The sequence below is a fragment of the Calliphora vicina genome, chromosome 5 (genome assembly GCF_958450345.1).
Source record: "Calliphora vicina chromosome 5, idCalVici1.1, whole genome shotgun sequence".
NCBI classification, from domain to species: domain Eukaryota; kingdom Metazoa; phylum Arthropoda; class Insecta; order Diptera; family Calliphoridae; genus Calliphora; species Calliphora vicina.
The window spans coordinates 17,535,519-17,553,631 of NC_088784.1; the positions used below are offsets into that span (position 1 = coordinate 17,535,519).

Consider the following 18,113-nt stretch of genomic DNA (forward strand, 5'->3'; position numbering starts at 1 on the left):
GCGAATCAACATTTCACATGAAATATTTTCCCTTTTCCTTTTTTCGTTCATCAACTTTGTTCATGTGAAAAAAATTCCCCTTGTTGTGAAATTTTTAGATGGAATTTTGTAAACAATAAACAGCTGTTACGAACAAAATCAACTATTGTGAATGTAAAGTTCATCATGATATTCCCGATAGCAATTTTCCCTTAGAGGGAAATGAATATTTCATGGGAACAAAATTTCACATGTTATTGCCGATAGGGGTGTATAAAAAAAAATTTTAGTTAATTTTTTGTTGCAAATCCTTTGTTTTGGATGGCACAAGAACATCTCTTGGCATAGAAGATAATGTTTTTATTTCGTTTTTCGATATTCCTTCCCAGGCTATTTTAACGGCTTGAAATAAATCGTGAAAATTTCCGATCCATATTTCAACAATTTTCAATAGGATTGAGATCGAGAGATTGGCCAGGCCAATGAAGAACTTGAATCTTATTGCTGTGTAGCCAAGTCTTACAAACTTTGGAGGGGTGCTTAGGATCGTTATCCTGTTGGAAGCTCCCTATAATTGGCATCTCTTCAGTGGCATAAGGCAACATTACAGCTTTCAATACATCACGGTACATGAACCGATCCATAATCCCATAAATTTTATGATTTGGCCCAAATCCTTGACCAGAAAAGCATCACCAGACCATTACATTGCCTCCTCCATGTTTAATTGTTCATTTGCAATACTTAGGATTCAGTCTTCCTCCTTTTGGTCTGCGTACACGCCTTATTCCCGCGGAACTTATTAAGTTGTATTTGAATTCGGCAGGGAACAGTACTGTCTTTAATTTTTAGACGCTCCAGTCGATGTGGGCTTTGGCAAATTTCAGTCTAGCTTTCTTGTTCTTAGCTGATAGAAATGTTTTTTTTGCTGGTCGTCAGCTGAATAAACGGGCTTCTACTACTCTTCTACCGATTGTTCTTTCGCTAACGCATAATCTTTAACTTGTTCTCACTTGACTAGCGGATGCTCTACAATCTTTTTGTATTGCTCTTTTGATCAAGGCATCATCATATCGTGTGGTTTTATGCGAACGACCTGTAGAATGCACCGGTGATATGCGGCCAGTCTTAATTTGAAACGAGCCTGAAAATAACTGATCTGTTAATTGAATATTTTTTACTAAATTCATTTAGTGATTAGCCCGTCTTCCAGTCTTCAATAACTTTAATTTTAAATTTACTGGAGTACTTGTTCCTTGTCATTGTTTTTTTCACAATAAACTGTATAAAACTTAAATTTTGCACACTACGTCTTCCTATATTTTTATCTTTTGGAATTTTTAAGTCCATTCATTGTGATTCCCGATAATTCACATTGCAAATATGCAGTACCGAGTCAAATTTTTAAACATCTTATAAGGGGGTGCTTTTGTTTTGTCCGTTGCGTTTTGAGTTTTTATATGATTTATCATTTTAAATTAATTTTTAATAAAATTATCTTTTACTAAATGAATATTAAATGAACATTAAGAATCACCCTTATTCTACTTGGCGTCGTCGACATCGTCGTCAATATTGAGTCAAAAAATGGTAGATGTTACGCCGATATCGATAACAATTGGTAACTTTTGACAGCGTTTTCTACTTTAACCCGACTTATAAAAGTATAAAATTCTGTCAAAAGTTACCAATTGTTATCGATTTCGGAGAAACACATACCATTTTTTGACTCAATATTGACGACGATGTCGACGACGCCAAGTAGAATAAGGGTGAATATTAATTAATAAAATATATACAAAATACATCCCAAAAAAACCGTTTTTATCAAAAAAATTATGATTTGAAAAAATCCATTGAGAGGGTGCTTTAGTTATGGCCAATACTGTATATTTCGGGAATAGCCGGGAATTCAAGAATGTAGAAACAAATTTTTCCGATTCCCGGAAATCAAAAAAAGGTCGGGAACTTAAAAACCCTAGTTACGTTCCTAAACATTTCAATATAAATATGTACTTTTAATTTTATAAAATAATCTCCATAATATTTGTGTGAATTGTTAATTACACTGTGCTAGTTGAAAAAAACTGTCAAGTGGAACTAATAAACTAAATCGAGTTAGCTATTGTTTTTGAGATATACCGTTATTTCGAAAATGGAGGAGGTTGCACCACATACATATATTCGCTTAACTCAAATGGTTTAGCTTATTGAATAAATTAAAAAAAAAACGAAATTCCACCATAAAATTACCTTTAAGTAAGGCTTAACATTTTTTTAATCTGCGCATTCGTTTTAGAAATATCATTTTTTTTTTTGCAAATAAAAAATAATTTTTTAGCAAAATTTCGATTTCTGCATAAAAAATTTACTGTCGTTTTGTATGACAATATTTTTTATAGAAAATGTTGTGTAAAACTGTTTTTTTCTATAGAAAATTGTTTGTATAACACTTTTCTCTATAGAAAATCTTTGTGTATTACAATATTTTCTATAGAAAAGAATATTCTAGTAGAAGTATTTTCTATAATCACTTTTGTGTACAATTTTTTGTTTAGATAATTTTGTGTATAGTAGTTTTTTGTATAGAAAATTTTCAGTATAACAGTTTTTTCAACAGAAAATTTTCTGTATAACCGTTTTTTTTTAGTATATGAGTTTGCATAACAGTTTTTCTATATAAAATATAGTGTATAACAGTTTTTCTATAGAAAATATAGTGTATAACAGCTTTTTCTATGGAAAATGTTACGTATAACAGTTTTTCTATAGAAAATGTTACGTATAACAGCTTTTTCTATAGACAATTTTCCGTATAACAGTTTTCTCTACAGAAAATGTTGTATATAAGTCTTTTTTTCTATAAAAAATTTTATGTATAACAGTTTTTTATATAGAAAAAGTTTAGCATAAAAGTTGTTCTTGTGTTTCTTTAGAATATGTCGCGTATAACAGTTTTTTCTATAGACAATTTTCTGTATTACAGTTTTTTTTCTGTAGAAAATGTGGTGCATAACAGGTTTTCTATAGAAAATCTTGTGTATAATAGTAGTTTCTATAGAAAATGTTTTTCTATAGACAATTTTCTGTATAACAGTTTTTTCTATAGAAAATGTGGTGCATAACGGTTTTTCTATAGAAAATCTTGTGTATAACAGTAGTTTCTGTTGCGTATAACAGTTTTTTCTATAGACAATTTTCTGTATAACACTTTTTTCTACAGAAAGTGTTGTGTATAACAGTTTTTTTTCTATAGAAAAGTTTGAGCATAACAGTTTTTTCTATAGAAAATTTTGAGCATAACAGTTTTTTCTATAGAAAACTTTGTGTATCATGTGTATAACAGTTTCTTTCTATAGAAAATGTTCAGTTTAAAGCATTGTTTTTAAAGAAAATTTTGTGTATAAACGATTTCTTATGGAACATTGTGTGTAAAAGTTTTTGTACTTTGGGACTTTATACAAATATTAACGTGTAATCTAGCAATTAAAACAAAACAACAGTCCACAATGGGGCAGAATCAAATTTTTTTGAAAATAAATCTGGCATTTCTAAACGGCTTATCCGATCGGACATGGACGTAGCCAAGGAGTATTCGAGATTAACTTATTAAAATGGGCCCTACAAATGATCCAGGGGAGGCGCTATGGGGGCTCAAAGTAGGGTAGGGCAATTTTTTTTCCTATCCGATTTCAAAGATATTTAAATTTTTGGAAAACGCTCGGCTAGGTCTTAAAAAAACATGCTTGCGTGTGCTATTTATCTCTTATAATTTCCGAGTTACAGGCATTTCAAAATTTAAATTTTAAAATTTTGCCATACCTTGGTCCGCTTTTTTAAAAATATGGTTCGTACTTGTGGACCGAATGGACTCGATTTTTGTTTGTTGGTTAGACAACTAAATTATTGATAACATGCAAAAGATTTCAGAGCAATATCAATTATGGATCCAAAAATAAACGATTTTCAATTTAAGTATTCATAAAATAGTTGATTTTTGCTGTTTTTTGGGCGAAAAGGTGACTTAACTCTTTTCTTTAAGAACATATAACAGTTTTATATTTTTCTGTAAGGTATCTTTACGAAGAACATTTTGGTATAAAAAACATGTCCTATTTTTTGAGTATGTCGCCCCTACGCCCTTCTGGATGTGACCTATTTTTATACCCTTCAGCTTCGTGAGAAGGGTATATATAAGTTTGTCATTCTGTTTGTAATTTCTACATTTTTCATTTCCGACCCTATAAAGTATATATATTCTGGATCCTTATAGATAGCGGAGTCGATTAAGCCATGTCTGTCTGTCTGTCTGTCTGTCTGTCTGTCTGTCTGTCTGTCTGTCTGTCTGTCTGTCTGTCTGTCTGTCTGTCCGTCTGTCTGTCTGTCTGTTGAAATCAATTTTCTGAAGGCCCCAGATATCTCCGGGATCCAAATCTTCAACAATTCTGTCAGACATACTTTCGAGAATTTTGCTATTTAAAATCAGCAAAATCCGTCCATAAATAACGGAGATATGAGCAAAAATCCGAGACAACCTCTGAAAATTTCATCAAAAAACACAATGTATTGCATGCTTTGACAAAAAAACAACAAAACGTATGGTTGGATGTGCAAGCGTTGCGTATTTTGTTTTTTTTTTGTGTTTTGTTTCTTTTGGCGTTGTTGTTGTTTTTTATACAATTAAACGTATGTTTGGATGTGTGTTGGTTTCATTGCCTTGCGTATTTTGTTTTTTCTTTTGGTGTTCTGTTTCGTTTGGCGTTGTTGTTGTTTTTTGTGTTCTTGATAAATTTAGGATGCTGTACGCTGAAAGTGGGCAATGTACATACATACCTATATACTAATTATAAAAAATAATAATGCATCCACAACAAAGGTGAAGGGTATATAAGATTCGGCATAGCCGAATGTAGCACTCTTACTTGTTTTATCTAAATTTCACATTTGGTTCACATGTTCTAAAATCCCAAAGCTGGTATCAAAAAACGGGAAGCAGTTTTAGAAACATTGGTCTGTTCCCTATTTATGCCCAGAGTATTTTCCCAGCCCAGAAGGAAATGTGGAAACCTGGGCAAAATTTTAAAAAAATACCATTTTAGGGATTTTTGCTTGGATTTTTAGGAATTGCGGGATTCCCTTTTGACAAGTTTTTTTTTATATTTTGTTATTTAGAATGACAATTTTAAAAAACGTTGAAAATTTCTTTTTCAACGTTTTTATTTTTCGTTAATAAATAAAGATTTTATTACATATTCATTGAGTTTCTAAAACTAAAATTTGTATCACAATTTCAATAGGATTGCAAATATTAGGAACAATTTGATCCACATTTATTCCGAGTTGTATTTTTTTGATTAGATAAGTTAATTTTTGGTCTTACAAAAAAAAATTTAAGTCAATATCTCAATTAGAATCAAAAATATGCCACTTTAAAACTCCGTCCACCAAAAATATTGTACTTTTTCAAATCAAATTTTATCCCGATCGGATGAAATACCAGATTTATTTCCAAAAATTTTTGATTTTGCCCCACTTTGCAGTCGTCGACATAAAAAAAAAACATTCTTACATTAAACCTAACTTAATCGCTAATCTTCAATTGATAAACTTGCCTTAAGCTAACGAATTAATATTTAGAAATTTTATTTATATCAATGTACGAAAATCTTTGCAATAGATATTTTCATTTATCGTTCGAATACACATTGAGGTGGAAAAACTGCACGGATACGGATGGATATTTATTTTAAGAATACATATATAGGAATTTTTAAAACAATTTGTGGAAATACACTTAGATACTACTTACCACCAGAAAAATAATCATAAAATGGAAAATCATCATCTTCATCATATTCATCATAATATTCATCCAATTCACCACCGAAATAGTCTTTTTTAAAGAATGAAACGTTTAACTATTTTAGTTATGGCACAAAATTAATAGTGATGGTATTCGAGGTACATTTTTCTCTTCTTAAACTTGTAAAATTCAAGATTAAAAAATGATTCCTTGAATACCTATATGTTATATGTTTTCATTTCGTCGTCTTGTCTGCTAAAACGCATGTGTGTGATTTTTAGAAAATTTGTTGGTTTAATGTCAATTGTCGGTTATTCCAAATATATCTTCTGAGATATACGCCAATATCTATGATTTTCATAAAAAAAAAATACTGTTTTATAGCTGAGCTGAAAAGTTGCTAAAATACATAAAGAGTGTGCCAAAAAAAAAAACTTATACATACTTGAATAAATTATAAATAAATAAAACTTAAACCTTTAAATTATAAAAATTCTCAAAAATACGTAATTTAACTCAAATATTGCATATTACTCCTGGAATAGTGTGTATAAGTTTTTTTTTTTTTTGACTCACTCTTTGTGTAGTATTTTTGCAGGCAAGACGACATTTTATTGTGTAAAGTAATTATACATATGTAGTTTAAAACAATAATCAAGGTTGGCTACCTTACCGTAATAACTGTAATTACCGTTACCGCTAAAATACCGTCACCGATATAATCGTAAATACCGTTACTGCTATATTAAAATACAATTTTGTTTATTGAAATCAAAGGTTTGAAAGAATCAATTCCCAAAGGAATGAATTCAAAATATTTAAAGTACATAGGAATTAAGCCTATGAATTAATTCACAATGAATTCATTAACGTAATGGTTAAGAGATAAAATTTATTTTGATTTCGAAACTTTATTTAAGTCAGACCGAAATTACCTTTACCGAAATAACACTAAATACCGTTAACGCTAAAATACATTCCCACGACAACTGGTTCTACGCACCGGAATGAACAGAGTTCACTTGTCCATGGGCTGTCAACTAAGCAACCGCTAAAATATCGTTACCGAAGTAACAGCTAATGCCGTTACCGCTTAACTACTGAATGTTGTACTTTGAAAAAATGTCGCGGAAAACAATAAAAGTTCTGGCACAACTAAGTTCGGAATGAAGCAACAGACTCAATGCCTACCGGTCCAAATTTATGACCAGCCAATACTACTTCACGTATGACCGTAATTTTAACAATTATATATCTACGGTGTAAAATACCTAGCAAATATACCTAAATTTGTTGTAATTACGGCCATATTAGTCCAATGAATTTATGGACCAACCTAGTTGTAGCACAATATTTTGGCCTTGACCTGGATGCCGTTACCGAAATAATTCATATTAGCGTTACCATTACTTTTTTTTCGTTTAAAATCGGTAGCCAACCATTAAAAAAAAATAAATAATAATAAACTTACCATTGTTTTCAAAATTATAATTAGACTTATTCTGTCCATAATCCAAAGTAATTTTAAGCACATCCGAAGGTTTATCTAAGCCAAGTTCCTAAAACGAAAAATAATGTATATTAACTATTTATCAGTAACACTTCATTACTGATGAACGTACACATCTGCTCAAAATAATAGATACACCAAAATTTATTTTTTAAAAACGAAAAAAAACAATGGTATATTGTAAAATTATAAAAAAAAATTCAGTCGATTTTTATTTATAGTTAAAAGGAGAGTAAAAAACAAAAACAAAATATTTCATAATTAATAATAAATATTATAAAGTAAATTAAATTTCTTAAATTTCGAAAAATTTGGTGCTCATAATAATAGATACATTTTTAAAAATTCTTATTAAACAAAAGCTAAGAAATTTTATCTTAAAAAAATTAGTTTATTATTAAAGTAAAGCTAGTATCCAGTATATCCACCTTTGTTTTGTAAAACTTTCTCCACTCTTCTGGGCATACTGGATATCAAGTTCTGACACTTCTCCAATGGAATCTCGTACCATATTTTTTGCGTTTTCTCCCATAAATCGTCTTTATTTTTGAAAACTTCCTTCGAAAGCCTTATCTTTAATTCACTCCACAAGTTTTCTATTGGGTTTAAATCAGGGGATTGGCTGGGCCAGCTTAAAACAGGTACGTTATTCTCCAAGAACCAGTTTTTAACAAATCTTGAACTATGTTTTGGGTCGTTGTCCTGCTGGAATATCCATATTAATGGCATATTTTCCGATGCATATGGAAGCATTACGTTTTCCAATATGTCTCTATACCCACTAGCATTCATGGTATCTTCTATTCGGAATATCGGACCAACACCATTCCATGAAAAGCAACCCCAAACCATTATGTTTCCCCCGCCATGTTTTACCGTCTTTTTTGTAAATTTAACGGGGAATTCTTTTCCTTTTGGTCGGCGTACATTTCTTTGGCAGTCGTTTCCAAACAAATTTATTTTTGTTTCGTCGCTCCATAAAATATTTCTCCATTTTTTTTCGCCTTCACACCCGGACCATTGTAAGTGCTCTTTAGCAAATTCTAATCTTGTCTTGATATTTTTTTGGCGCATTAGTGGCACTTTTCTGGCAATTCTTCCCGGCAATTTAGCTTGTAAAAGACGACGACGAACTGTTTGTGGACTGATTTCGTTACATAGCTCCGCAGAAATAGCTTTCGATGATATGAAAGGGTCTTTTTTAACCATAAGGACGATCCGCCTATCTGTTTCTGGACTGGTTTTCTTTGGTCTACCGCGAGTTTCTCTTTTTTGTTTTTTAGATAAAGCATTTTGGACAAAATGTAAAGATCTTCCTATGCTCTTTGCTATTTCCCGTAATGATTTTCCTTGATTTCTCATCGTTTGAACAATTTTTTTCTCATCTTCGGTACAATGATGATTTCGTCCCATTTTCTTCAAAAGAGTCCTATTTTTTATAAAATTGTTGCTAAAATTTAAATTATACTTACTGTTTCACGTAAATAGGAACAAAAAATTGCACAAAAAAAAAATTGTATATAAACAAATTACAAATTATTGATGTGTATCTATTTTTATGAGCAAATAATTTTTTGTAATTCAAATAAATTCGTTTTTAAAAATCAACATGAAAGCAAATAGTTGCCAGATTTTTGACTGACATGACATTGCCAGATAGAAATTTTAATAATATGATGTATTCTTAACGCTTGCGAGGAAATTTTCAATGTTACCGCCATTTAAATTTTTTCCAATTAGGTGTATCTATTATTTTGAGTAGATGTGTATATAAAAAATATTTTTCCTATTTTGACCAATTGTAGGACCTACAATTGTTTTCACAAATAAATTAAAAAATAAAAATAAAAAAAAAATTTTAGCTGAAAAAAATTCGGTGTAAAAATTTTTTTTCCCCGATTTTGACCAATTGTAGGTCCGACTTATTTATATAAGCCTTTGGAAAGGTCTTTGAAATATCTATTATTGGATATCCATATTGCCTATATTCATGATTTAGTAATCCAGATATAAATAAACAAGAGTGCTAATTCGGCTGTGCCGAATCTTATATACCCTTCACCAAATTATACTTAAAAATTTTAAATATTTTTAGGTAAACAAAATTTAATTTTTTTTCCAGTTGTTTTTTTAATTTTTTTATAAATTTTTTTTTTTTTTTTAAATTTAAAATTTTTTTTTTAAATTTTTTGTGAAAAAAAAATTCGGGTTAACAATTTTTTGACCCATTGTGGACCTACTTACTATGGTCTTATATACGTCGTTGCAAATGTCTTTGAAATATCTATCATTAGATATCCATATTGTCTATATTAATGACTTAGAGCTAGTTTCTGGGATAGAGATAATCTACATTCTTCGCTTAAACCTAAATTAAACTAAAAATTGTGTTTCTCACTTATTGTTTATATGCTATATAATCTAGGTTTAACTGAGCATCATTGGTGAGTTAAACCTAAGTATAAAACGCCAAAGCACAAACAGATGAAAAATAAAATAAACAATTTAGCACAGCAGCTCTTTGTTTTTATTTGCTTTATTAACATCAATATAATTTTTAATATACATTTTATATACTTTAATCACACTTTTTCTTTTAGCAAGTTAAAATTTACAAAAAAAGTTATGTAACGCGGTTGCTTTTTCTTATAAAATCTATAGTATTGCCATATTTATATGAAAAAAACTGAAGAATAAACATGTGATTTGACTGAAAAGTATGGCAATGCTAACAAAATTAATCCACAAGTGAGAAACACAATCATTGGTTAAATTCCGGCAAAATATGTTTCAGGATTAATATAACAGCGTGTTAAGCTGAGTTTAACTGACAAGTAAGAAACTAGCTCTTAGTAATCCAAATATAGGTCAAAAATAGGTCAAAAATCGAGGTTGTCTTGGTTTTTTCCTCATATCTCAGCCATTTGTGGACCGATTTTGCTGATTTTAAATAGCAAAATTCTCGAAAGCATGTCTGACAGAATTATTGAAGATTTGGATCCCGAAGATATCTGGGGTCTTCAGAAAATTTATTTCAACAGACAGACGGACGGACAGACAGACGGACATGGCTTAATCGACTACCTTCTCACGAAGGTGAAGGGTATAAAAATAGCATACAATTCGAGGTTGTCCTAGCTTTTTCCTTATATCTGAGCCATTTGTGGCCGATTGTGTCGATTTTAAATAGCAACCGAGCCGAAAGAATTCCCCATATAAGGATGTATGGAGCATGTATCTAAATTATTTGGGACTTCGGAAAGCTGATTTCAAAATACAGACGGACATGGCTATATCGACTTCGCTATCTATAACGATCCAGAATATATTATATACTTTGTAGGGTCGCAAATGAAAAATGTAAAAATTACAAACGAAATGACAAACTTGCCACTCATGGTGAAGGGTATAAAAACACCCTTTAAATGACCCTGCCTTTTGGCCACTAAATGATTGGTGGAAAATGTCTTAATTAATATACATAAATACACATAAATCATATTTAGATACTTACATTAATCACACATATAAACAAATCCGTAGAAGTGATAGTTAGGTGCAAGCGATCTGTGCGAAGATAACGAGCACGTTGTTCTATCAACAATTGATAAACATTGCGTATAAGATCAGGCGTTAATGCATCACAATTTGTTAAATTAAGACGTTTCAATTTTACGACACGTTCCAAAAATTGTACGACCCCCCTATCGGTGATGGCATTGCATTTGGGAATATTAAGCTCTTCTAAACCGGTTATCTGGGAAAATTTCTTTAAAGAGTCATCATCAATTCCATAGCCGGAACAATATAATAATTTTAATTTTTTCAATTCAGCAACTAATGACGCGATTTCCAAACTAAAACATACTAAATCGACCAACAACAGTTCCTCCAAATTTTCGGCTTGATGTTGTGCTAAAACCCGGAAAAAATCTGCATTCACATAGATTTGATGGTAATCCTTTATCTCCAAGTGCTTGAGTTTTGGCAAATGAGCAATGCTGTTGAAACTTTCGCTGGTTGTAGAGATTTTAAGGGTTTCCAATTGTAAAAGATACTGTTGAATATGTTCGAAGTCATCGGCTTTCAACAGATCACAATATCTTATATCGAGGTAATGTAGATTTTTAAGATGTTCACAGATTTTTTTAAAATGCCATGGACCAATATTTTGACATCCATAAAGGCATAATTTTTCCAAATCACTAAGTACATAAATATTTTTACCTAGACATGTATAAAAATGTGAATTTAAAGTTTATGTAAAGAAATTGAAATATTGAATAAAATTACAGAAAATTTTACATTTGAGCAGATACCTACGTATGTTTTAGGATATTTTAAGATTGAAAAAAATTGTTGAAAAAAAAAAATTTATTTTTTTTGGTGAAAAAAAATTCGGATTAAAAAATATTTTTCCAGATCTCCATATTGTCCATATTAATGACTTAGTAGTCCAGATATAGATCAAAAATTGGTCAATCATCAACGTAGTTGTGGTTTGCTTATTATGGGCCGATTTTCACAAATTTAAATATCAATCTAAGCAAGACTATAGCGGATATATTGAACCACATGTGTCAGTTAGACAGACAGACAGACACGGACATATTGTTATATCGACTCTTCCAATTTAATTTTCTATCCAATTAACCAACATAGGTAGGTAATGTACTCTCATTTTCCAATAAACATATTCTCACACTCACCTGTTATATCGGAATTATCCTTAATATTTAAAAACTTTAAATTTTTCAACATTTTCAAAAATTTTATTAACGTCACATTTATCTCCACATTATTCAATTCAAATTCCTCAATTAATGGCATATATGTAATTAATGCACGTACTTTGTTTATATGTAGATTGCAACCATCTATCTTAAGCTTTTCAACATTTTTACAAAATTTACCCAAAAACTTAATAAATTTTAACTCGATATTAGTACTACGTAAGCCATACACAAAATCGATCACCAAACTCTTTATTTGTGAACCCACAAGATGAAGAAATACTTTCATTTTAAATTTACTTAATGTGGAGAAAAGTTCGGTGGTTAAATGTGCGTATTGAACATGTGAAACCATTTTAAAAATTTCACAAAAACGTTGGCATGTAAGAGCAAAATTTACTTGATCATTCAAAGTTAGTTCTTTGCAAATGTGCTCTAGGCAATCATCATTTAAGGTGAAAATCAAGGCATTCTGTTCAATGTGAGATGGAAGGCTGCAAGCGTTATCAGTTATTGAATCATTTTTAAAGTTTTCACTTAGTAGTTGGAGTAGTCTTTGACCACTTGGTTGATACCAACTACGACAGGGTTGTACAACAAGTGGACGATTCAATAAAATATGATCGGCCCGTTGTAAAACTCTAGAAAAAGGTGGTAATGACACAAAATGTTTTTATATAATATAAATATAGCTTTATGCGTGCGTACTTGGCAAATGTGCAGGTTTTACAGGAAATCTTTGCTGTATTGAAAATTTCGGAACAAATCTAGTTTATGGGCGCCAAGTAAATTCAAAAAAAAAATATTGAAATATGGGTTAGGAAACAACACAAATTTTGTCACTGGTCCATATTCCTAGTCTAGTAAGAAACTTTCAATGGTCTAAAAGGCCTTCGCATTGGCGAGTCTTTTCATGGGTTCTTTTCAAATTTTTAGCTTTTATTTTGGAACAATTGTACAATATAAATTTATTCAAAGTATTGGCCATTGTTAGCTATGACCTTTTCCCATTTTTTCTGGCAACATATGGATTCCGAATCTAGATAATTTCGTATACTCTGTTCTGAAGTGATGCGTATCCCAGAGAGAGCGTTCTGCATCGATCGAAACAAATAGTATTGGTCGGGACAAGGTCTGGTCTATAAGCGGGAGGTGCAAAACTTCCTAACAACTTCTTTCTAAATAGTTTTAACAGGTATTGCAATATGTGGCCGAGTGTTGTAATGATGAAATATTTGTTTCATATCTGACCGTTTTTCGGCCACAATGTGTGTTCGGTACAGTTTCCCAGTGATGGTTTGGCCAGATTTAAGCAGCTCATGATAGGACCCTTTTGGTCCCACCAAATACAGAGCATTACCATAGCACAGGCGCGGATTCAGGGGGGATTGGTGAACAAATATAATTTCGAATAAAAAAAAGGAAAATGCTAAATAAATTTTACTTCATTTTCCCCAAATTACTGACCTGAATCCGTGCCAGCCTTAGCGCCATGGATATATGGCTTTGGTGCTGTTGTTGTAGCATCGGGTCATTTCGACCGGCTGTCATGGGATCATGGCATTGGCGCCGATTCAGCTTGTTGGCCGAGCTTCACGTATGACCTCTTAAGCTTCGGGTTAATCGGTGCAAAAATGCTTTTCTTTTATGACATTCAAGCAGCATTTCGAACATACAAAATCGTCTTTCAAGGTCTCTCGGCTTCAATTCGTATGGTAACCAATTATCCTGCGTTTGGATGAATCCTACTGCGTTTTGAAAAAGCTCTTGTTGAGTTTGACAACAATCCTCATGGATTAATGCCTTCAATTCTTGGTCTTAAAACTTTTTTGACTGTCTTTTTTGACGACCTTTGTCTTCCACTTCAGAAACGAACAAACCATTTCTCGCACGTTGAAACCGATGCAACACATTCACCATGAGCTTTGGTGAGCAATCAGAAAGTAAAACTTCCCGCATATAAAGATTCGTTGGTACAAAATTTGACATTTTCGAAAAAAAAAGAACTGTTAGCTAAGTGAGAATAAATGACAGATAGGGTAAACGCTCCTATAGTCGGCATGACCCAGTAGTCGGCATTTTTGACTTAAAAGCTTAATAAATAAGAATAACGATAATTTTATACAAAAGTAGGATTTAACTTTAATTAAACATACACTCATTTATCTTTATGTAATGTTTAAATTTGGGTGAGATGAGTATTTTCATCTATTTTTGTCCTCATTAAGTGACCATCTTTCAACTGGTGCGGAAGTGCCTGTTTTTTAAGAAATTTTTTAGTGGCAAGGCCAACTAAAACAAGTTAGTAACCATATCAATTTAAGTAATATTTTTACCAGAGTGGTGTTAACAGATAAAACTTTGTTTAAATATTACCTACAATGTGAAAGTTTTCACAAAAAATATTTTTTTTGGTTATTTTAATTGATGCCGTCATTAGGAAAAAAATTTTCTATGATTTTCAATAGTCGGCATAGTGATGCCGACTTCAGGAAAATTGCTAATTTTTTGTATTAAGCTCAAATTCTACAAATTTGTTTATTACTCATCTCTCTTGACAATAGATTTGAAGAAAATGAGTTTGAAATGAGTTTACCCAATAGTCGGCACAGTTTTAATTGAGCATTTTAAGAACTGCCGACTATAGGAGACCAAGCATCCTGAACTCGGCAGCAGCTTTTTATTTGACTGGAGATCATTAAACAGAGTAATATTTAGAGATTCAGTAGGTATTATTAATTCTAACATCTTAGAATTCCAAATATGGACACTCCAGAAAAAAACCCATGCATCCTGAAAAAGCCTTAAAATATTTTCTATGCGAGGGAAGGCCCGATTTCTGTATTAGGTGCCAGTAAACAATATGGAGTTCCGCGTTCAAAAATATAGGACAAATTATACGGTTCCGAAGGTCCTATGAGAATGGGGCCGCAAACAGTGTTATCTAATTCCAAAGAAAGTGAGGATTAACTTAACACGGTTCAATCAATCGTGAAGAGCAGCAAACCACACCATTTGTATATGATCTACCCGGAAAGAAATGGTATAAAGGGGTTTTTAAACTGTTCTCTCTAAAATAATCATGTAAGGTACCTTAATAAACAGGCTCTTTACTAAATCAGTTGGAGTTATTAGTAGGTGATCGGCCTGAAAATGAGAAAAGAAACGGATTTGGATCTAGCTTTTGAAATAGTCAACCGACTAGCTCCTAATATGAGCGTAGAATTGATTCCGATGACATTATCGAAGAGAACAATAACTTAAAAATAAATTATCAAACTATTGAAATTGTGAGTAATCTTACCATAGAGGCAGGCACGTTCATAATTAACAAGAATAAGTTGAAAATATGGTAGTATCGCCAACTTTAGCTGCAGAAAATCGCAATGAAACGTTGAAACCTGTTCACTACTCATCTCCAACTTTATCAAATAATTATTCAAATACTTGGTTTCAGCCTTTTAACTGTTCAAGTCCAATCCCAACAAGTTGTAGTTGTACATTTAAAATTTTTTCAAAGTTTTTTAATAATATTATGGTCACTGGGATATTGTATATGATTGCGGTAACCATAATATGTTTACGTTACCATGATTGTAAATAAATATATATTTATGGCAATCATTTTCATGATAATGATTTATCATAACATGTTGATCTCAGAATATGATAACCATAATACTAGAACAACACAATATGTTGAAGTATTACATCATAAGCATGGTTGCCACAAACACAAATATTTACTACAATCATATGTACATATATATGATTGCTACAATGATGTGAATGGTAACTTAAACATAAAATAAACATAAATGGTTACCGCAAACATATACATAATTACAGTGACCATAATAGAGAAATAAAATAAACCAAAACAAATTAAAAAAGGAAGATAAAACGAGTTAGGGGCACATGTGAAGAGGATTTGGACACAGATCCTGAGGATGATGGTCTAAAAACGTAGGATATGATATTTGCCCACAGTGGTTTCACCTCAAATGCACTAATTTATGTTTTTATTAGTATTTATTTAAATGGCTGATATTTTAAATAAAAAATAACTTGAATTCTTTTAAGATTTTATTCTTTTCTTAATAAAAAATGCTATGCCGACAATTGGGTCACAAATTGCCGACATTAGGATCAAGGGTGCCGACTTCGGGTACAAATCGTGTTTTTTCAAAAAAACGTAAATTGCTCAAATTTAATAAAAACTGCTTGAAAAGAATTAATTGAGTCTAAAACTATACAAATTACTAAACAACAATAACCCATTTACATCCCAATACCATGTTCGCACTCATAATGGTATCACTTTAAAAACTGAAAAAAAGTTAAACTGCCGACTACTGGTGCATTCACCCTATGTACCCTTTAAAATGACATATAAGTTACTAAATCTCTCATTTTTAAGTCATACACCCAATATTTTTACCAACTCGGATTCCCACGACAGCATGTTCTACGCACCGGAATGACCCGAGTTCACTCTGACAAGCGCTGTCAACTCAGCAAACACTGCTGCTACAACAACAAACAACTCGTATATAAAAACAAAAATTTTGTAAGTGGCACCCATAAATTAGAATTTAGCCAAAATTTCAATATATTTTTGATATTTTCTGAATAATACTAACAATTTCTGATTAAAACCTGTATATTTGACTAGCAATAGAACAGAATAAATTGTAAATGGCTAATCACGCCTATACTTACTTGGACGCTACTTTAGGATCAGCAAAGTTTATATAACAACTTTTACCTCTGCCATTTCCCACCAATCCGACTTTTAAAACTTCACCAAATTTGCGAAAATATTCTGTAAGATTTTCCGTGGTGGCCTAAAATAAACATGGAACATAAAACGGAAAGCCTCCACCATTATCTACACATATCTAAACTTACACCTTTGGGTAAATTGCGAATGAATACATTATAAACTAATATACTGTCGTCTTCGGTGTAGGCTAGTTCACCAACAATCCTGTGTTGAGGACCTAAATATATTCAAACATTTTTTTATAAAATGTTTGCAAAAATGCATATATGTACTTACTCTTGAAGTTGCTGATTACATCCATATTATAGGTATCCATCTTTCCGAACAGAAACTCATAAACTAGTCAATATTCTATTAATTTTTATTTTAAATATTCCGCGATTTTTCTGCAATTCCTAATGCGTTTAATAAAATTGTGCAATTTTTTTTTTATAAGGCGGGTTTTTTTGGTTTCGTTTTTAGTACCCAATAAAAGGCATCGGTTACTAGATATCTGTGTTAGTAATTAGCTTTTTATGAAAACCAGTGTTGGAAAAGTTTTCTTTTAATAAAAAAAAAACCCGCAAAAAGCTCCTTTAGGTTAGTGTTGCCAATTCGCATTCGGGGTCTATAAGTCGATGGTTAGAATATTGTTACAAAATTGTACTTGAATTCAAATATAACGATTTTAACGCGTGCTTTAAAGTTGCATAATGCTTTCAAACAGCAGTGCCTTTCAAACTGTAACATATCTGTTACTACGTTTATACGCACGACTCATTCGCAAATAAATATATTGAAAGTAGACAAATTAGCCGTATAAACAGTGAATTAATTTTTTATTTGCAAATAGCTAACTCACGAAACAATTCCTGATTAACGACACTATTTGCAAATAAGATTTTAAACATTGGCATATTTTTTAATGTTTTTCTTTCGGTATCGACCCAAAAATATATAACATTTCGCTATCTTTCCATGAGAAATTCCAAATATTGAAAAATTTGACCATTGACCTTCTCGATTTAAGGGTTGGCGTTTTCCGATTTTAGTAAAACTTTCAGACTATATTTAGAATTACCTGGACTATAATATTCTGAATAGCTTTTACTTAAAAATCATAACGGTAAGGAAATTCGGCTCATTCGCCAAAATATGGCCAAAAAATTAGTTTTTCTCGAAAATCGCAAAATTTAAATCGCAGGTACGGAAAAACCATAGAAGGTATTGTCATACTTTTTTCATATTTTTATTCCCTATTATGTTCTCAATAAATTCCTGTGTGATGATTAAAAAATTCTGAAATTTGTTTAACAAAATTTT

General features: G+C 31.3%; 1 protein-coding gene across 2 annotated transcripts in view; it reads right to left on the minus strand.

Moving 5' to 3' along the window:
- LOC135960972 (uncharacterized) overlaps positions 1 to 17,321 on the minus strand; it is a 37,778-nt gene extending 20,457 nt beyond the window's left edge. The window contains exons 1-7 of one of the 2 annotated variants that reach the window (XM_065512404.1): positions 17,088 to 17,321; positions 16,937 to 17,028; positions 16,748 to 16,872; positions 12,002 to 12,666; positions 10,807 to 11,519; positions 7,254 to 7,341; positions 5,789 to 5,872 (exon numbers count right to left, since the gene is read on the minus strand). In XM_065512404.1, the coding sequence (XP_065368476.1) occupies positions 5,789 to 5,872; positions 7,254 to 7,341; positions 10,807 to 11,519; positions 12,002 to 12,666; positions 16,748 to 16,872; positions 16,937 to 17,028; positions 17,088 to 17,127 (1,807 nt within the window). In that variant the 5' untranslated portion in view covers positions 17,128 to 17,321. Of the gene's footprint in view, positions 1 to 5,788; positions 5,873 to 5,910; positions 6,131 to 7,253; positions 7,342 to 10,806; positions 11,520 to 12,001; positions 12,667 to 16,747; positions 16,873 to 16,936; positions 17,029 to 17,087 lie in introns of those variants that run through there. The other variant, XM_065512405.1, reaches the window with a different exon arrangement.
- Between the last annotated feature and the right edge of the window lie 792 nt (positions 17,322 to 18,113).